At 43.5% G+C, this 22,234-nt stretch overlaps 1 protein-coding gene across 1 annotated transcript in view; it reads left to right on the top strand.

Annotated features, from left to right (window-relative positions):
• Positions 1-22,234, top strand: part of synm (synemin, intermediate filament protein) — a 39,764-nt gene that overhangs the window by 8,712 nt on the left and 8,818 nt on the right. Inside the window, exons 2-3 of the mRNA XM_063070429.1 lie at positions 10,518-11,485; positions 20,028-20,152. Of these exons, the coding sequence (XP_062926499.1) occupies positions 10,700-11,485; positions 20,028-20,152 (911 nt within the window). The 5' untranslated portion in view covers positions 10,518-10,699. The remainder of the gene's footprint in view (positions 1-10,517; positions 11,486-20,027; positions 20,153-22,234) is intronic.

Here is a 22,234-nt window from a genome sequence, read left to right as displayed (position 1 = left end):
CCTGCCTTCTCCTGTAACCTTTCATGTCCTGACTAATCGAGAATCTATCAACTTCTACTTTAAATATACCCAATGACTTGGCAACCCCAGCCGTTTGTGGCAATGAATTCCACAGATTCTCCACCCTCTGGCTGAAAAAAATTCCCCCTCAACTCTTTTCTAAAGGGGCATCCTTCTATTCTGAGGCTGTGCCCTCTGGTCCTAGACTCTCCCAATACTGGAAACCTCCTCTCCACGTCCAATCTATGTAGGCATTTCAATATTTGGTAGAAACAGTCTGCTGTTTTACAAGGGGATAAGATCAAAGGAGAGAACTCATTGCTAGTGTAGTATCAAAAAAGAATCTTAATTTGACACTGAGATATTATAAACTGAATGACATAGAATTAGCCCATTGTGCATGTGAGGATGCAAGAGCCTGTGGATGCTGGAATCAGGAGCAACCCACAATCTGCTGGAGGAACTCAGCAGGTTGAGCAGCATCTGTGGGAAGAAAGGGATTCAGTTTGACCTACTGGAGTTCCTCCAGCATTTTGTTTGTTGCTCTGTTGGTCTGGTTCTTCTTCTTAAGCCCGTCACCCCTACTGGGGTAAAGGCTGCCAACAGCAGCTTACCAGATTGCTCTGTTCTGGGCCAAAGGTTGATCGGCCCTGTGCCTTCTGCTCTCATCACACGACTCCATATGTCTTCTGGGTGAAGATCCTTCTTCTCTTGGAGATGAGGTATTTGGAGCTTCTGTTGCCATTTCTAGAGCTCTGACATTTTACAGGATGAGGTTGCTTGCCCCGTGTCCAACCCTCCTCCTTTGGCAGCCGGGCTTCGGACCATCCTTGGCGGAGTTCTGTTGATCTAGTGCCATTTGGAAAATTGTTGCCCAGCCTAATTCCCCCTACCTTCAACAGGTTTGTAGCCCTGAGGTCAGGGCTCTTCAGGAGAACAAATAAAATAATGACAGGAATGGGCAATTCGCCCCATATTCAATAAGATCATGGCAAATCTTCAACCTCAGTGCCATCTTCCTGTTCTAATCAAGTGACTCTTAATCCCCTTGTACCAAAAAAATTATCAATATAGATCTAGAATGATCTCAGAAAAAGAATCCCATTTGCCCCCATGGATAGAGATTTAGCACTCTCTGTGTGGGGAGAAAATCTCCTCTGTCATGAATAGGTGACTCCCTATTTTGAGACTGATCCCTGGTTCTAGGCACTCCTGTATGTGGGGCAGATACGGGAGTGGTGGTTTGCCTGGCTGAACCCATAACAATTTTGTACATTTCAATGGGATCATCTCCTCCTTCTAAACTGGTAAGTATAGGCGTTAAAAAGTGCTGAAATTCTGAATTTCATTGCCCACTAGTATTTCTGGTACATAAACACCTGTGCATTCTTCATCAAAATCATAAAGCTGGCTTGAGATGGGGAAAGAAATAGATGACGTGATTTTTTTCTCTTTCGTTGCCAATCTCTCAGCCTTGCTGTCAGTGCTGCTCTCCATTGAGATGTAATCTGAGAATTCAAGCAGTGGGTGGATCTAGTCTCAAGTTAAATGTTGAAGCTATACTGTTGGGAAGTTTTAGGGATGATTTATCTGCTTGGTATGTAAGTCTGGGGCCAAAGACTCTGGGTGTCTTCTTTGCTGAACTAAAATTCATTCTGTAGTGTCTTTTTTTAGGCCTGTCACATCACTCTAAAACACATTACAGCTAACGAAGTAGTACTACAGAAATAGAGTCACAGAATTATAGAGCACTATAGTACAGAAACAGGCCCTTCAGCCCATTTATTCTGTGCTGAACAGTTACTCTGTCTGGTCTCGTCAAAACGCATACCCCTCCCATCTATGTATGTATGTATCCGAACTTCTGTTAAAAATTGCAGTCGGACCCGTGTCCGCCACTTCCACTGGCAGCTCATTCCACACTCGCATCAACCTCTGAGCAGAGAATTTCCCCTGAAGTATTTCAGTTTTCAATGTTAACTTACAACTTGTGGTTCTAGTCTTATCCAACATCAGTGGAGAAAATCTGTTTGCATTTACCTATCTATACACTTCATAACTTTATATACCTTTATCAAATCTCCCCTCATTCTCCTTTTTGCTCCAGAGAATAAAATTCTAACTTCTTGAACCTTTCCCTATAATTCAGGTCCTCAAGTACCAGCAACATCTTTGCAAATGTTCTCTTTACTCTTTCAATCATGTTGATATCTTTCTTGTAAGTAAGTGACCAGAAACGCACACAAAACTCCAAGTTTGGCCTCACCAACATCTTATACAACGTCAACGTAACATCCCAACTCCTGTGCCCAATAAGATCGTAAGACATAGGATCAGAATTAGGCAATCCAGCCCATCGAGTCTGCTCCATCATTCCATCATGACTGATGTATTATTCATCTCAACCCCATTGACCTGCCTTCCCCATGCAACCTTTGATGCCCTTACTAATCAAGAACCTATCAACCTCTGCTTTAAATATATCTAATAACTTGGCCTCCACATCTGTCTGTGGCAATGGTTTCCACAGATTCACTGCCCTCTGGCTAAAGAAATTCCTCCTTATCTCTGTTTTAAAGGAACGTCCTTGTATTCTGAGGCTATGGCCTCCCCTGCTACGGGAGAAATCCTATCCATATACACTCTATCTAGGCCTTTCAGTAAGGGAATGGATGTGGAAGAAGTCTGGGACTATAAACACCAGGGAACTCACCTGGACTAAAAATACAGGGGCTCTGTACAAGAAGGGACAGAGCCGACTATATTTCCTGAGGAGGCGCCGGTCATTCAACATCTGCAGTACTGTGCTTCAGATGTTCCACGACTCAGTGGTGGCCAGCATTCTGTTCTAGGCTATAGTCTAATGGGACAGCAGGGTGAGAGCAGCTGATACCATGAAGATCGATAAGCTCGTCAGGAAAGCTGGTTCTGTTCAGTGGGTGGAACTGGATTCCCTGGTGGTTGTGTCTGAGAGAAGGATGCTGCAGAAGCTACAGGGCATTATGGACAATCCCTCTCACCCCCTCCATGATATACTGGACAAACAGAGGAGCATCTTTAGTTGCAGACTGATTCCACTGAGATGCACCACTGATCCTTTCTCCCTGTGGCAATAAGACTCCACAACTCCCCTCCTTAAATATACCTGTATAAGTATATGCTTTTTTTGCACATCTGTATTTTGTATTATTACTTTTTAATGCATATTTTATATTTTTTCATACCTCAATGCTTACATTTTGTATTTTAAAGTATATGTTTCTGACTGAGCAACCTTGCAACAATAATTTCCTTCTGGATAAATAAAGTTTTATCTTATCCTATCTTATCAGTAGGATTCGATGAGATCCCCTCTCATTCTTCAAAGCTCCAGTGGGTACAGGCCCAGAGCCATCAAATGCTTGATTTATGAAGGCCAATGTGCCAAAAGCTCTCTTTATGGCCCTGTCTACCTCTGACACCTTTTGAAAAGAATGATGGATCTGTATTCCCATATTTTTTGTTCTACCACCCTCCCCAGTCCCCTACCGCTCACTGTATAAGACCTACACTGATTTTTCCTCCTAAAGTGCAACACCCCACACTTGTCTGCATTAAATTCCATCCTCCACTTTTCCAGCTGGTCTAGTTATAGGGAATGTGACTGCCAGCATGCCCAAGGCAAGCCCCAACAAATAGAATTCAGAATTCAGAATTGGGCTCACCTGCATGTATCGTGAAATTGTTGTCTTTCTGGCAGCAGCACCATACAATACATAATAATGGAAAAAAGTGTTTTTCCTTCTCTATATCTTCTCAGCTAGGACAATAGAGCTGTCAGGCAGGATAGTGCAGTGCTCTTTTTGTGGGATGTGGAAAGACAGGAGACTTCTAATATCCCTGACAATTACAACTGCGAGTTGCAGCTTCTAACAAATGGCATTGAGTTGGAACTGGAACTGGATGAACTCTGGATCATTTGGGAGGTTGAAGAGATGACAGATAAGACATATAGAGAGGCAATTACACCCAAGGTGGAGGGTACAGGAAACTGGGTGACAGTCAGGAAGGGGAAAGGGATTAAGGAACCAGGGTAAAGTACTGTACCCTTGTGGCTATCCCCCTCAACAACAGGTTTATCACTTTGGATACTGTTGGGGGGTGGGGGGGGGGTGGAAATGACCTAACAGAGGAAAGTCACAGTACAGTAGTCAGGTCTCTGGCACTGAGTCTGCCTTTGTGATTCAGAAGGGAAGGGGGTTAGAAAAGGCATACTGTAGTGATAGGGGATTCACTAGCAAGGGGAATGGACAGGAGGTTCTGTGGGAAAGAGCGAGATTGCTGGATGGTATGTTGCCCCCTGGGTGCCAGGGTCCAGAATGTCTCAGATCAAGTCCTCAGCATTCTTAAGTGGGAGGGTGAACAGCCAGAAGTCGTGGTCCATGTCGGTACCGATGACATGGGTGGAATGAGCAATGAAGTTTCTGCACAGGGAGTTCGGGGAGTTACGTGCTAAGTTAAAGGGCAGGACCTCCAGCGTTGAGATCTCAGGATTGCTACCTATGACACGTCCTAATGAGGCTAGAACTAAGAAAATTATACCGTTTAATATGTGGCTAAGCAATTGGTGTAGGAGAGAGAGCATAAGATTTTTGGATCATTGGGCTCTCTTCCAGGGAAGGTGGGACCTGTACAGAAGGGATGGTTTGCACTTGAACTGGAGGGGGACTGATTTTTAGTTGAAAGGTTTGTTAATGCTGCAGGGAGGGGATTAAACTAGAGTTGCAGGGGGATGGGAACGGGAGTGCCAGAACAGTTAGTGGAGAGGATGTGGAGGCAGATGTTGGTAAGACCTCAGACAAAATTAGGAATCAAAAGGTTGAGCATGGTGTGACAAAATTGAAAAGGGTGACTACAGGACTGAAGATGTTGTATATGAATGCGCTTAGTTTATGGAATAAGCTAGATGAACTTGCAGCACAATGATGTTGTAGGCATCACTGAATCATGGCTGAAATATTATAGCTGAGAGCTTAATTGTCCAAGGATACACATTGTATCGAAAGGATAGGCAGGAAGGCAAGTGATTATAATATGATCGAACTCATCCTGAAATTTGTGAAGGAGAAGCTAAAGTCAGATGTATCAGTATTACAGTGGAGTAAAGGGAATTACAGAGGCATGAGAAAGATTTTGGCCAGAATTGATTGGAAAAGAACACTGGCAGGGATGATGGCAGAGCAGCAATGGCTGGAATTTTTGCAAACAATTTGAAAGGCTTAGGATACAGTACCGAAAAAAAACTCCCCCCGGGAAGTTTTCATGTTTTATTGTTTTACAATATTGAATCACAGTGGATTTAATTTGGCTTTTTTGACACTGATCAACAGAAAAAGATTCATCTGTGTCAAAGTGAAAACAGATCTCTACAAAGTGATCTAAACTAATTACAAATACAAAACACAAAATAATTGATTGCATAAGTATTCACCCATTTTAATATGGCATACCAAATCATCACTGGTGCAGCCACTTGTTTTAGAAGTCACATAATTTGTTAGATGGATATCGGTTTTTGGAGATCTGTGTGCAGTCAAGGTGTGTCAATTGATTGTAGTAAAAAATATACCTGTACCTGGAAGGTCCAACTGCTGGTGAGTCAGGTTCCTGGCAAAAATGACACTATGAAGACAAAAGAACAGTCTAAGCAACTCCACATAAAAGATTATTGAAAGGCACAAGTCTGGAGATAGATACAAGAAAATTTCCAAGTCACTGAATATCCCTTGGAGTACAGTTAAGTCAATCATCAAGAAATGGAAAGAATATGGCACAGCTGTAAATCTTCCTAGAGCAGGCCATCCTCAAAAACTGAGTGACCATGCAAGAAGGGGACTAGTGAGGGAGGTCACCAAGAGGCCTATGAGAACTCTGGAGCAGATACAAGTTTCAGAGGCCGAGAATGGGATACTGCACATACTACAAATGTTTCCCGGGTGCTTCACCAGTCGTAGCTTTAGAGGAGAGTGGCAAAGAGAGAGCCACTGTTGAAAAAAACTCTCAGAAAATCTCAGCTACAGTTTGCCAGAAGGCATGCAGGAGACTCTGAAGTCAGCTGGAAGTAGGTTCTATGGTCTGATGAAACCAAAATTAAGCTGTTTAGCCATCAGACTAAACAATATGTTTAGCATAAGCCAAACACTGCACATAATCAAAAACACACGATCCCTACCGGGAAGCATGGTGGGGATGCTTCACTGTAGCAGGCCCTGGAAGGCTTGTGAAGGTAGAAGGTAAAATGAATGCAGCAAAATACAGGGAATTCCTGGAGGAAAACCTGATGCAGTCTGCAAGAGAACTGTGACTTGGGGAGATTTATTTTCCAGCAAGACAATGACCCCAAGCATAAAGCTAAAGCTACACAGGAATGGGTTAAAAACAACAAAGTTAATGTCCTGAGGGGGGGGGGGCGCCAAGTCAGAGCCCAGACCTCAATGCAATCGAGAATTTGTGGTTGGACTTGAAAAGGGCTGTTCACTTATGATCCCCATGCAATCTGACAGAACTTGAACAGTTTTGTAAAGAAGAATGGGGAAAAATTGCAGTGACCAGATGTGCAAATCTGATAGAGATCTATCTACACAGACTCAAGACTGTAATTGCTGCCAAAGGTGCATCTACTCAATAACTTGAAGGGGTGAATACTTGTGCAATCAATTATTTTGTGTTTTATACTTGTAATTAATTTAGATCACTTTGTAGAGATCTGTTTTCACTTTGACACAAAAGAGTATTTTTCTGTTGATCAAAAAAGAGAAATTAAATCTACAGTGATGCAATGTTGTAAAACAATAAAACATGAAAACTGCCAAGGAGGGGTGAATACCTTTTATAGGCACTTTTATACATCCCAAAGAGGAAGAAGTATTCTAAAGGAAAAATGACACAATCGTGGCTAACAACAGAAGTCAAAGCCAACATAAAGAGCATATAATAGAGCAAAAACAGTGGGAAGTTAGAGGATTGGGAAGCTTTTAAAAACCAACAAAAGGCAACTAAAAAGTCATTAAGAAGGTAAAGATGGAATATGAAAGTAAACTAGCCAGTAATATTAAATAGAACACCAAAAGTTCCTTCAGTGTAAAATAGAGGTGAGAGTGGATATCGGACTACTGGAAAATGATGCCGGAGAGGTAGTAATTGGGGACAACAAAATGGGGGGATGAACTGAATAAATATTTTTTGCATCAGTTCTCACTGTGGAAGACACTAACAGGATAGTGGAAGTTCCAGGTGTCAGGGGGCATGAAGTGTGTGAAGTTACCATTAATAGGGAGAATGTTCTTGGGAAACTGAAAGGTCTTAAGGTAGGTAAGTCACCTGGACCAGATGGTGTACACCCCAGGGTTCTGAAGGAGCTGACTGAAGAGATTGTGGAGGCTATAGTAATGGCCTTTCAAGAATGACTAGATTCTGGAATAGTTCCGGAAGACTGGAAAATTGTAAATGTCACTCCATTCTTCAAGAAGGGAGAGAGGCAGAAGAAAGAAAACTATATTCTGACCACATTGGTGGGGAAGATGTTGGAGTCGAATATTAAGGATGAAGTCTTGAGGTACTTGGAGGCATATGATCAAATAAGCCATAAGCAGCATGGTTTCCTCAGGGAAAAATCTTGCCTGACAAATCTGTTGGGATTCTTTGAAGAAATAACAAGCAGCATAGACAAAGGAGAATCAGTTGATGTTATGTACTTAGATTTTCCGGCCTTAGACAAGGTGCCACACCTGAAGCTGCTTAACGATTTACAAGCCCGTGGTATTACAGGGAAGATTCCAGCATAGATGAAGCTGTGGGTGATTGGCAGGAGGCAAAGAGTGGGAATAAAGGGAGCCTTTTCTCTGGCTGTCAGTGACTAGTGGTGTTCCACAGGGGTCTGAATTGGAGCCAATTCTTTTTACGTCCTATGTCAGTGATTTGGATGATAGCATTGATGGCTTTATTGAAAAATTTGCAGACGATATGAAGATAGTTGGAGGGGTAGGTAGTCTTGAGAAAGTGGAGAGGCTACTGAAGGACTTACTCATATTAGGAAAATAGGCAAAGAAATGGCAGATGGAATACAGTGTTGAGAAGTGTTTGGTCATGCACTTTGGTAGAACAAAGGGTTGACTATTAGTGGAGAGAAAATACAAAAAACTGAGGTGGAAAGAGACTTGGGCGTTCCTGTGAAGGATTCCTTAAAGGTTAATTTACAGATTGAGTCTGTGTTGAGGAAGGCAAATGCAATGTTAGCATTCATTTCAAGAGGACTAGAATATAAAAGCAAGGATGTAATGTTGGGACTTTATAAAGCACTGGTGAGGCCTCACTTAGAGTACTGTGAGCAGGTTTGGACCCCTTATCTTAGAAAGGATGTGCTGAAATTGAGAGGGTTCAAAGGAGTTTCATGAAAAGGACTTGTTGTATGAAGAGTATTTGATGGCTCCGAGTCTGTATTCACTAGTATGCAGAAGAATGAGGGGTGACATCATTGAAACCTATCGAATGGTGAAAGGCCTTGATAGAGTGGATGTGGAGAGGATGTTTCCTATGGGTGGGAGAGTCTAAGACCAGAGGACACAGCCTCAGAATAGAGGGCTGTCCTTTTAGAACGGAGATGAGGAGAAATTTCTTTAGCCAGAGAGTGGAGAATCTGTGGAATTCTTTGCCACGGGCAGCCGTAGAAGCCAAGCCTTTATGTATATTTAAGGCAGCGGGTGATATATTCTATGGCATGAAGGGATACGGGGAGAAGGCAGGAGACTGGAGCTGAGAAGAAACTTGGATCAGCCATGATGAAATGGCAGAGAAGAAGGCACGATGGGCCAAATGGCCTAATTCTATTCCTATATCTTATGATCTTATGACCTTAGTGATGGGGGTTTTTGATGATGGACTCTGCCCTTTTGAGGCATCGCTCCCTGAATACGTCCTGGATACTAAGGAGGTTAGTACCCATGCTGGAGCTGACTAAGTTTACATCTGTCTGTAACATTGAAATAATTACTTGCTCCTGGCACAGGCCAACTATCCAGTAACTCTGGTCGTGGAAAAGGAACTGGTGCCCCTCATAGGTTGGGGAGTTAAATAAAACAGCATTGGATTCATTGAATACAAAGGAGCATCATGTGAACAATGTTTATTAAATAATAACTAATGAAGCAATTGTTACTTTATATTATATTTGTTTCAGTAAGGTGTATAGAGTAGGTCCTATCCAATTACGATTAGCATCTTTTAAACTGTAAGAGAATATGAAATAAATTTTCTAATATTAATTTTCAATTCATAGCTAAATGGGTGAATAAAAATTATGATGTTTTCATGGGAGGGGAACAATAAACGAGAGGGCATGGGACGTGAAGGATTTAGAAAGGAATTGAGGGGCAACTTCCAAACACAGACGGTGGTGAGTGTATGGACTGAGCTGCCAGAGAATGCAGTTCAGTCAGGAACAATAACAACATTCAAAAGACATTTGGATAAGTACGTGGATAGGAACGGTTTAGATGGAAATGGGTCAAACCTGTGCAAATGGGATTAGCTTGCTGGGCTCTATGGTTGCCATGGATGAGATGGGCTGAAGGGCCGGTTTTCTTGCTGTATTACTCTACGACTCTAAATAACTTTCAACCATAGTTTAAAAATATTTTTATTAAAAACATATTTTCACTCAATACACATTAAGCATAGAAAATACTTTAACGTAATGACCAAAACTTGAATTTGTGCCAGCATGCAGTAAATGCTGTGGCCAATTTTTGGTCCTGATCTGCCATCAATGGTGGCTGAGTGACAATTATTGCCGTGTACACCATTATCAGAGGGAAGAGAGAAACCCTTCAGCCCATGATGTTGTATGACTCTTAAACCTACTCCAAGATCAAGCTAACCCTTCCCTTCCCTCTCTCATAACCCTGTATTTTTCTTTCATCCATATGCCTATCTATGAGTCTCTTAAATGTACCTAATGTATTTGTCTCTACCAGCACCACTGGGAAGGCGTTCCATGCACCCACGACTCTCTGTGTTTAAAAAAAAACTTGCCTCTGATATCCCCTCTGTACATTCTTCCAATCACCTTAAAACTATGCCCTCTTATGTTAGCTATTTCCACCCTGGGAAACATGCATAGGTACGCACTGTGCAGCACACTTCAGAGAGTCAGTATGGAGTTTGAAATTTCCATCTCCGAACAAGAATTGCTAAATGAGGGGCACAATTCTCCTTAAATCTGTTCTGACACTCTGCTGGAAAGTCTGTGTGTATATAAAGTTCCTGCACTCTGTGGGTGCGAGATTCACTTGGGCATATTATTCAGGCAGATCCCCAGCAATGAAATTTCATTTGGGCAATTCCAGGATATTTCCGTTCCGCTGATGGGGTTAAAATGATACTTCTGTCCACAAGAGGTCAGGACTGCAGTGGAGCCTGTCTGAGTTGTTAGTGAGTTAAAGCGTTCGAATGACTCATTGTCTGTACCGCCCCCTTTATAGCTGAGACCACCCGTCAACACTGGAAGGGATAAGAGAGAGACAGACGCACCGACTCACTCACAAGGGGGGAAGTCTGCCTCCCTCTCCATGACTGGATAAGAAGCTTTCACAACGTGCAGAGGTGCCTCCAGCCTGAGTAAGGGATCCATACCAAGGGGCCAGGACTAGCACAAGCTGGCAAAATGTTCCCTTTCAGATCCACGATTCTTCACGAAAAATCTCAGCTCCACGAGCTGAACTCCCGACTGGAGTCGTACCTGGCCGGGGTCCGAGAGCTGGAGAAAGAAAATGAAATGATCACCACCGAGATCCGGCGTTTGAGACAGGCGGGGAGGACGGAGGAGAGTCACCCCTCTGTGGGGGAGGTCCACGAGATGCGGTGGCAACTAGAAGAGCTGGCGGTGGAGAAGGCAAGAGCTGAAATGCAGCGGCGTAATCTGCAGCAAGAGATCGAGGAGCTAAGAAACTGCTACGCTGCGGAGAAAACCCTTCACAAAAACACAAGGCAAGAGGTGGAGGCACATCAGAGAACTCTTCAACAGATTGAAGGAACCAACGCTTCTCTAGAGGACATTATCTTCCAGCTGCAGGCAGAATATCAAACACTGAAAGCTCAGCACGAACAAGCAAAGTGGGAAGCAGCAGAGGAGGTGAGGAGAGCCAGAAACATCCTGGTTACCCAGAGCTACCCCACCACCCATGTGGACTTTGAAAACCATTCCCTTGCCTTTTCAGAAATATGGCAGGAAAACTTTGAAGTGTACAGGAATAAAATCGAGGAGCTTGAAGCTGCAGTACAGGAAGATAAAGGGAGAAGTGAAGATTTAAACAGGGAGAATCTGCTCTTGATTAGTGAGATAGAAGCCCTGAAGAAAGACCTTGAAGATCAGTTTATTCTGCAAAGTCAGCTGGAACAGGACTTCTTAACATTTCAGCAGAGGCATGGCGTGGAGATGGAGGACTATCAGGTGAGTATGATTGGGAGAATTGTTTTTTGCATGGTAAAGAAATAAAACAGTACAGGACCTTCAGCCCACAAAGTTGTGTGTCTCTTAAAACTACTCCAACACTTCCCTTCCATATAGCCCTCTAGTTTTCTTTCATCCATGTACCCATCTGAGTCTCTTAAAAGTCCCTAATGTATCTGTCTCTACCACACCCCTAGTGGGGCATTTCGCGCACCCACCATTCTCTGTTTAAAAACCTTGCCTCTGATATCCCCTCTATACTTCCGTCCAATCACCTTAAAGTTATGCCCTCTTGAATTTGCCATTTCTGCCCTGGGAAAAATGCATGGCTTTCCACTCTATCTATGCTTCTTATCATTTTGAACACCTCTGTCAAGTTATCTCTCATCCTCCTTTGCTCCACATAGAAAAGCCCTAGCTCATTCAACATATGCTCATAAAGAATGCTCTCCATTCCAGGCAGCACACTGGTAAATCTCCTCTGTACCCCCCTGAAGCTTCTACGTCCTTCCCATAATGAGGCAACCAGAAATGAACATAATGCTCCAAGTGTGGTCTAACCAAAGTTTTATAGGTTAAAGATGAGCTTTATTTGTCACATGTACTCCGAAACTTTGAGCTACAACATTGCCTTATGGCTCTTGCACTCATTCCATCGACTAATGAAGCTCAACACACCATGCGCCTTCTTAAACACCCTATCAACTTGCACTGCAACTTTGAGGGGTCCAAGATCCTTCTGTTCCTCCACACTGCCAAGAATAGAGGTGGGTGCAGCTGTGTGATGCTGCAGCCATTCTTGTCCACTTCTGCTACACCTGCTTTTCACAATCTCAGGAAGTCCCAACGTCCTTCACACCCATTGAAGCACAGCCCCAGCGGTGATGAGAGAAGTACTGCAGCTGTTCCATGCACAGCAAGCTCCCACAAACAGCAGTAACACAATCTGATCAACCAGAGAACCGGGGTAATTTTGCTTCTGAATGTGGTCATGGCCTGTAAGCTGCAGAGAATTGCAAACTCTGCCAGCTTCATCATGGCACTAGCCTCCACAGCATCAAACAAATCTTCAAAAGGTGATGCCTCACAGAGGCGGCGGACATCACCCAGGCTACGGTCTCTTTGTATTACTATCATCAGAGAGGGGGTACAGGAGCCTGAAGGCACACATTAAACATTTTAGTAACTGCTTCTTTCCCTCCAACATCAGATTTCTGAATGGACAATGAACCAACCCATGAACACTACCTCACTGTTTTTGCCTTCTTTTTGCACTAATTTGATTTTTAATATATACTTCTTATTGTAATTTATAGATTTTTTAAATGTATTGCGCTATACTGCTCTGCAAAACCACAAAATTCAGGACCTATGTCATGACAATAAACCTGATTCTAAAGAGCTGATGGTATAATAGTTAAAAACCATTGTTAAAAAGTCAGGACCTATGGGAGTTCAGTACTTCTTCAGCACTGCCCACAAGTGCTAGCCTAGGTTATGTGGTGTGACACAACCCTCTGGCTCAGAACTGGTTTCACATCTGGAATTTTCATAGAGAGTCTCCATGACCATCATCCACCGGTTTGCACGAAACCCATTTGTTACCTTCCCTACATTTTCAACATCGTCCTTTCCTAGAGATGAGTCATTTCTGCCCCTGCCTCCGCAGCACACGTCAGCAAACACAACAGGGACCAGGTATCAAACTGCTCCTGCTTTCATCCAGAATTTCTGTTCTTTTGCCGTTGGCACCAGTGTCCTGCTAAGGGAAAGCTGAGAGGCGTACTTGAAAATTGTTTGTGCAAAGTGTTGAAGTTGTGCCCTGCAGACCCAAACTTAGTGCCAGTGTTTACTGATGTTTGCAGCTGGGTAACCACTTAGCAGTCAGCACGTCTTCCAGGGGAGTGAGAATGGCTGCAAAGTCTGCTTCTTCATTTCCTGCCTCTTACCTGAAAATGCTGACTCTTGCCTGGGTACATTTCCCCAGCACCTCCCTGCCAGCTGCCCTCAGGGCCAGGCTGGGTGTCTGAGCAGACACTGGTTCTTGGTAGGTGGTGTGGCTAAAACATGAGGGGAGGCGGTTGAAAGAGGATGAGAGTGGGAGAGAGTGGTGGAGGGGGGGGGGAGAGGGAGGGAGGAAGGGGGAGAGAGTGAGAGAGACTGACCATATCTGTCACATGTACACTGATCATCGAAACATACTGGGAAATTCATTGTTTGTGTCAATGACCAACAAAGTTCGAGGATATTTTGGGAGCAGCCTGCTGGTATTTCCATGCATCTCGTGACAGTGTAGCATGCCCACAACTTTCTAACCCCAACCATCTGTCTTTGGAATGTGGGAGGGGAAAAACGAGCACCCAGAGTCATGGGCAGAATGTACAGACTTCTCACATACAGTGGCGGGAATTGAATCCTGATCACTGGTACAGTAAAGTGTACTGCTAAGTGCTACCATGTCAGCAAGGAGAGATGAGAGTGTGTAGTAGTTCCCAGGCCATCAGCCCTGTTCTTCTCCTGGGCAACTGAGATTTATCAGCCTGTTAGCAACATCAATATCACATTTTCACATCCAAGCACAGGTGTCTGTGGCTTTAGGTCACAGCACTAAGTCTGCCTCTTTGTGCTTCCAGAAGTGATGCCTGACTCTGTCCTACCTTGATCCACTTACTGCTAAACCCCTCAGCTTTCCCTCGCTGCCTGAGAGCTTGGCTATCCAACCCACTTCTGGCCCACTGCTTAACCAGGTTTGGTCATCTAAAACTCTGCCGTCCATGCCCTAACTCATGAAGTCCCATCCACCCATCACCCTTATGTCAACTGGCTCATAACTCCTGGATAAGCATTAAAATTCTCCTCCTCTTCGCTTTCATGGTTTCTTCCCTCTTATCCCTCAAATTCCTCCAACTTCCTCCAATTCTGACCTCCTGACCATGCCTGAATTTAATCACTCCACTCCTGTGTCCTGTGCCTTCTGCTGACCACACTCCAATTTATGGAATACTTCTCCACCTTTCCTCTTCTTCAACTAAGTTTGGAATCAGAATCAGGTTTATTATCACTGGCATTTAACGTGAAATTTATTAACTTAGCAGCAGCAGTTCAAAGCAATACATAATCTAGCAGAGAGAGAAAAAATAAATAAAATAAAGCATAATAATAAATAAACAAGTAAATCAATTATGTATATTGAATTGATTTTAAAAAATGTGCAAAAACAGAAATACTGTATATTTTTTTTAAAAGTGGTGTCCAAAGCTTCAGTGTCCATTTAGGAATTGAATGGCAAAGGGGAAGAAGCTGTTCCTGAATCACTGAGTTATTGTTCATTTGCCCTAATATATTTCCAGGTGGAAAAGTGTCAGTCTTTTTCTTATCTCTAGTGTGACATTATGTTAAACTTGCTGAAAGATATAAATATTGATTGGGAGACTGGCAGAGAAACCATTCCCAGCTGATGTCTATCAAAGTTCAAAGTAAATTTATTATCAAAATACATATGTGTCACCATATCCAACAATGAGATTCATTTTCTTGTGGGCAATCACAGTAAATACAAGAAACAAAATAAAATCAGTGAAAGACCGCACCCAACAAGAACAACAACCAAAGTGCAAAAAAAAACCCAAAAAATTCTGCAAATACAAAAAGAAAGAGAAGAAAACAAGAAATAATAATACTAAATAAATACCTGAAAATATTGAGAACATAGGATGAAGAGTCCTTGAAGGTGAGTCCATTGTTTGTGGTAACTGTTCAACGATGGGGTGAGTGAAGTTAACACCTCTGTTCAAGAGCTTGATGGTTGAGGGATAATAACTGCTCCAGAGCCCGGTGGTGCATTTCATGAGGCTCTTGTACCTTCTTCCTGATGGCAGCAGAGAGCATGGCCTGGATGGTGGAGTTGATGATGGCATGAATATTGAGTTCTCTAACTTCTGTTAATGCCCCACTTCCCCTTCGTACCCTATCCCTCATTTATTTATTTATTTGTTTCTCTCTCTCTCTCTCTCTCTCTCCCTCTGTCCCTCTCACTATAACTCCTTGCCCATCCTCTGGGCTCCTCTCCCTCTTCCTTTCTCCTTAGGCCTCCTGTCCCATGATCCTCTCCCTTCTCCAGCCTCGTATCCCTTTTGCCAATCAACTTTCCAGCTCTTAGCTCCATCCCTCCCCCTCCTGTCTTCTCCTATCATTTCGGATCTCCCCCTCCCCCTCCCCCTCCCACTTTCAAATCTCTTACCATCTCTTCTTTCAGTTAGCCCTGACGAAAGGTCTTGGCCCGAAACAGCGACTGTACCTCTTCCTAGAGATGCTGCCTGGCCTGCTGTGTTCACCAGCATTTTTTTGTGTGTGCTGCTTGAATTTCCAGCATCCGCGGATTTCCTCGTGTTTGAGTTGATGATGGATGCTGCTTTCCTGCGACAGCACTCCATATACACGTGGCTTTACCCGTGATGGACTGGATCTTACCCATTACTGTTTTGTACACTTTTCCATACAAAGACATTGGTGTTTCTACACCAGGATGTGTTGCGGCCAGTCAATATACTCACCAACTGTTGCTACTCAGTGGAGAGTTGGACCAATTTCTATTTCTAGATCCACCAGCCCTCAAAACAAGAATCTTGAGTAATAATCCTATCCGTGCTGAACACAGGCAGAGACTCTTCCTGATATGCTTGTTATCATAAGGCTTATCATATGAGGAGAGCTTGATGACTCGGGCCTGCACTTGTTGGAATTTAGAAGAATGAGGAGGGGATCTTATTAAAACCTATAGATTGTTGAAAGGCCTTGATAGAGTGGATGTGGAGAGAATGTTTCCTATAGTGGGGGAGTCTAGGACCAGAGGGCACAACTTCAGGATAGAGGGGTCTCCATTTAGAACAGAGATGAGGAGGAATTTCTTTAGCCAGAGGGTGGTGAATCTGTAGAAACCATTGCTGGCTGTGGCGGCCAGGTCATTGGATGTATTTAAGGCACAGGTTGACAGATTCTTGATAAGTCAGGGTATAAAAGGTTATAGGGAGAAGGCAGGAGAATGGGGTTGACAGGGAAATGGATCCGCCATGATCAAATGGCAAAACAGACTTAATGGGTCAAATGGCCTAATTCTGCTCTTATGTCTTATGGTCTTAAATTTGTTGTGTAAATTCAAGTCCTTTGTCAGATGGGGTGGAATGAATTCGCTTTCACCAAGCTGTTCAAGCCACTGAGCTCCTCCAGCAGATTGTTTGCTGCTCGTCTATAGAAAGGAATAAAGAATCGACGTTTCAGGCTGAGACCCTTCACCAGGGCCCAAGTTAGAAACATAGAAATATAGAAAACCTACAGCACAGTACAGGGCCTTCGGCCCACAAAGCTGTGCTGAATATGTCCCTACCTTAGAACTACCCAGGCTTTACCCATAGCCCTCTACTTTTCTAAGCTCCATGTAGCCATCCAGGAATCTTTCTCTTAAAAAACTCTATTGTTTCCGCCTCCACCACCGCTGCTGGCAGCCCATTCCACGCACTCACCACTCTCTGTGTAAAAAAACTTACCCCTGACATCTCCTCTGTACCTACTCCCAAGCACCTTAAAACGATGCCCTCTCATGCTAGCCATGACTATCCACATGATCAATGCCTCTCATTATCTTGTACACCTCCATCAGGTCACCTCTCATCCTCCGTCACTCTAAGGAGAAAAGGCTGAGTTCACTCAACCTATTCTCATAAGGCATGCTCCCCAATCCAGACAACATCCTTGTAAATCTCCTCTGCACCCTTTCTTGGTTTCCACGTCCTCCAGCATTTTGTGTGTGTTACTCTGCAGAATCTCTTGTGTTTATGATCTGCTACTCCTGTGTGTAACTCCACCATATATGGTCCCAGGCCTGGCTGCAAACAGAGAAGGATTGGGCATAGGCCTAGTTACCCCATCCCATAAAAACCCAGAGCTACAGAAATGGCAACAGAAGTTCCAAAGACCTCTTCCTTGGGAGAGGAAAGATCTTTATCTCCTAGACTTATGTCCTTCTTCAAAGAATGGCGTTTCCCTTCCTCTACCAATAATGCCGTTCTCACCTGCGTCTCCTCCATTTTCTGGACACCTGTGCTCACCACATCTTCCCTCTGCCTTAACAAGGATAGAGTTCCTCTTGTCCTCGTCCATCACCCCATGGGCATTTGCATCCAACACATCATTCTCTACAACTTCAACCATATTCAACAGGACCCCACCACCAACCATATCTTTACCTCCCCTCCCCGATCCCCCCATTGCCAGCCTTTGCTTTACAAGGGGATTGCTCCCTCCGTGATTCTCTTGCCCATTCATCTCTCCCCATGAATCTCCCTCCTGGCACTTGTCTCTGCATATTCAAGATTCAAGATTCAAAAAACTTTATTGTCATTCTAACCATACATCAGCTCTGCAGGGCAGAATGAGACAGCGTTTCTCAGGGGCAGTGCAATCATAACATAACAAACGCAACACTAAATAATAAACATAACAATAAATAGTAAAACACAACAGCCACGTCAGTTAAAATCAATTAAAAGTGTCCAAAGCAGAGTCAGGTGGAGCAGCTATTTAGCAGTCTGACTGCCTGTGAGAGGAAGCTGTTTAGTAGCCTTGTGCTTTTAGTTTTGATGCTCCTGTAATGTTTGCCTGATGGCAGAAGAACAAACAGTTCATGGAGAGGGTGTGAGGGGTCTTTAATGATGTACTGTGTCTTCTGGAGGCATCGACTCTGAAAGAGGTCTTGGACAGAAGATAGGGAGACCCCAATAACCTTCTCTGCTCCCCTAACCACCCTCTGCAAGGCTTCTTTGTCGACAGCACTGCAGCTGGAGTACCAGGTTGTGATGCAAAAGGTCAGCACACTCTCAACCACGCCTCTGTAGAATGTAGTTAAGATATTAGTGGGGAGTGATGCTTGTTTAAGCTTCCTCAGAAAGTGCAATCTCTGCTGGGCCCATTTCACAATCCCAATGGACGAAATGCCACACCAGCCCATTCACCTTCTCCCACACCTCCATTCAGGGCCCCAAACTGTCCTCTCAGGTGAGGCAACACTTTACCTGTGAATCTGTTAGGGTCATCTGCTGTATCTGGTGCCCCCAATGCAGCCTTCTCTACACCGGTGAGACCCAACGTAATTTGGAGGACTGCTTTGTTGAGCAGCTCCACTCTATCTGCCAAAAGCGGAACTTCCCAGTGGCCAACCAATTTAATTCCTATCCCCATTCCTATTCAAACATGTTGGCCCATGGCCTCCTCTTTTGCCATGATGAGGCCACTCTCAGGATGGAGGAGCAACAGCTCATACTCCATATAGGTCATCTCCAACATGATGGCATGAACATCGGTTTCCCCTTCCGGTAATTTTTTTCCCTCTCCCTTTCTGGCCCCTTACCTCTTGTCCTCACCTGTCTATCATCACCTCCCCCGATACCCCGTCTTCTTCCTTTTCTCCCATGGTTCACTATCCTCTCCTATCAGATTCCTTCTTCTCCAGCCCTCTACCTTTCCTACCCAGTAGTGAATGCTGGAAACTGCTATCAGATCAAGAAGCATCTGTGGAGAGAGAAACACATTTACCATTTAGAACACAGAATAGTTCAGGCTCTTCTGCACATAAACATGATGCCAAATTAAACAAAGTTCATTCAGCTGGCACATAGATATCACTGAAGCCATCGATAGTGACACAGAGGCTAAATGGCATTCAGTGATCATCCCCTCCTTGCATGTAACAACTTCTACGTAAATTTCAGCTTTAAGTTTGTTTCATCTTGTGCATAAACTCAGTGTTCCTGATCCCAATCTCAGTCACAGCTCCAGCTCCAGCCACAAACCGATCCACATTCCCAGTTTCCTGCTGTTCCTGACCCCCGATCTCTTAAGTACACAGATACATCAGTGGATGACACAGACTTCGTATATTCATAGCTGAGCTAGATAAATAGATTTTCAATCAGTTAAAAAAAAATGAAGAGAAAGGGCAGGAAGCCCACTTGGGGGAATGTGGATCAGCCAAGATCTTACTAAACAGCAATGCAGACGCAAGGGGTTGAATGACTTCCTGCTCCCATTTCTTTATGGCCTTGACAATCACTGCTGTTAGTACAATCCCACTATTTCTTACCTTGTCCCTACATCTGCTGCTGGATTAGAGAGATAATTAAGATTACATTTTTTTGTCACATGTACTTTGAAACACAGTGAAGTATTGTCATTTGCGACAAATGAAATCAGTGAGGATTGTGCTGGGCAGCCCACAAGTGTCACCATGCTTCCGGTGCAATGTAGTACGTCCACAACTCACTGACCCTAATCCATATGTCTTTGGAATATGAGAGGAAATCCGGGAAACCTACATGGTCACAGGGAGAGAATATAAACGCCTTATAGGCGGCAGCGGGAATAGAACCCCAATTTTACGGCTGGCACTTTAAAGCAACATGCTAACTGCTACACGACTGAGCCACTGTAATTATGAATTGCTCTATGTGTCTGACTGTTTGACTAAGTTACTTTGGTTGTTGGCATGCAGAGGGAGGTTGAGGCACTGGAGGATGAGAAGCAACGTCTCACGTCAGCCATCGCGGTTAATCTCAAGGAGCAGCAGAAGTTGATGCAGGTGCAAATGGGACTGAATCTCGAGCTTGCCACCTACAGGTACTGTTTCCATCTGACACTCTTTGACACTGCACGAAGCCTGGCTGACTGCAGCGAGCTCACTTTAAAGCTAAACCAAACCAAATACAATGATGCCCAAATGCACAAATATCAGAAAGCAACATTAGACCAGCAGCCCTCCCAGGAGTGAAATTAAGAACTACTTCAATGGCTAGAGGTTGGGAAATTTCTCCTGCAAACAACAGATACATCAAGGGTCAAATTTAAATCCAAAGAAGATTTTTGTTAACCAAAGTTGTCGAGAGATGAGGGATAAAAGGAGCTGTATAGGGCCAAGTGGCAGACCAGCCTGATCTCACTGAATGGAAGAACAGATGTTTAATAGCTTTCTATGATCACAGATGCTAATGGAAGCTCCTTAGGAATAGAGAAGAGTATCAAAGCCAACGGTGTGGAGAAAGAGAGGAGGAGCCAAGTCAGGCCGTGAAATCAAGTGACATCATGCTCTAAACTTTAGAGTAAGGAGTTATAGCAACTCTCCAGCACAGACACAGACCATTCAGCCCAAATACAGTTCTGTTGTTTATCTGCAGCATAGAACAGGTCCATTATGTTCAGCATATAACGTTATGATTAGCATATGAAGTCCACTTAAGAGGCTTAAGAAGTGGGATAGGAGCTGTCCTTAACCCTGGCAGCACATGTTCTCGAGCTTCTGCATCTCTATATGTGACTGCAGAAATGCACATCTTCCTCTATGTATAGAGAATTGATGTGCAGTAAGAATCTCATTTTGGGAAAATATTATTCAGTTCTTGGATTGATTTTGGATTTATTGAGGGCTAACAGAAACATGGGGATTCAAACTGAGGTTGCATTAGAGCATTAAACAGTAACATTAAAGTTACTTACAGTTACTTCCCCAAAGCTTTCGGGCCAATCAACACCTCCACCCATTAACTCATCCCCCGCCCCCCGCATTTCCACACCCACCACCACTACGTACATCTATCATCACTTTACGTAAGGTGAGCCCCACATCTGAGAAAGTATTGGAAGTTCATGAGAATGATTCTGGGAATGAAAGGGTTAATGTATGAAGAGCGTTTGGTGGCTCTAGACCTGTACTCGCTGGAGTTTAGAAGAATGGGGTGGGGGGGGATTCTCATTGAAACCTATTGAATATTGAAAGGCCCTATTGAATGGACATGGAGAGGAAGTTTCCTATCATGGGCGAACTATAGGAGCAGAGGGCACAGCCTCAAAATACAAGGATATCCCTTTAGAATAGATGAGGAAGAATTTCTTTAGCCAAAGGGTGGTGATTCTGTGGAATTCAATGCCACAGACTTGGCTGTGAAGGCCAAGTCATTGGACATACTTAAAGCAGAGGTTGACTGGTTCTTGGGTATCAGAGGTTTATAAGGAGAAGCTCAGAGAATTGGGTTGAATGGGACAATAAATCAGCCATGATGGAATGGTAGAGTAGACTCGATGGGCTGAATGGCCCAATTCTGCTCCTTTGTCATATGTACGATTAGTCTATGTATAGAACAGTAACTTGTACCTTCTGTTTTATAGGATTGCTTTTATATTTATTGATTTCTTTTGGTTTTTTTTATCGTGTTCTTTATGCTTATTGTGTTTTTATGCTGCATCAGATCTGAAGTAATAATCATTTTGTTTTCCTTTATTCTTGTGCACTGAAGAATGACAATAAACAAACTTGAATATTGAACCTTGCGCAGGAGAAATAGAAACTGATGAACTGGGGGAACATCTCAAAGGAAAACTACAACACTGACATCATCTCTCTATAAGAAATGATACTAGAAACCAGTAAATTGCAAAGATAATTGGCTTGCTGCTCAAAAATCATATTTTATGTGTGGGAAACCAACACATAAACAGTGCTTTATTAGTGAATAAACTCTGTAACAGAACACAGAGATTACTGATATGAGAGATGACTGGAATAGAGTTCAGCCCTGAAATGGTCCACTGAGGTAACTCTGTAATTGGCTACTTCCATATCTGACTACTACAGATGCAAGGTTCATTTAGTATAGATTGAACACTGAGTTTTTCCTTAATATGGGAAATTCCCTCTGAGATGTTAGA

This window comes from Mobula hypostoma, chromosome 18 (assembly GCF_963921235.1).
Source record: "Mobula hypostoma chromosome 18, sMobHyp1.1, whole genome shotgun sequence".
Lineage (NCBI taxonomy): Eukaryota > Metazoa > Chordata > Chondrichthyes > Myliobatiformes > Myliobatidae > Mobula > Mobula hypostoma.
Note: the sequence above shows the minus strand (reverse complement) of the source record. Positions and strands in the feature narration are given on the sequence as shown.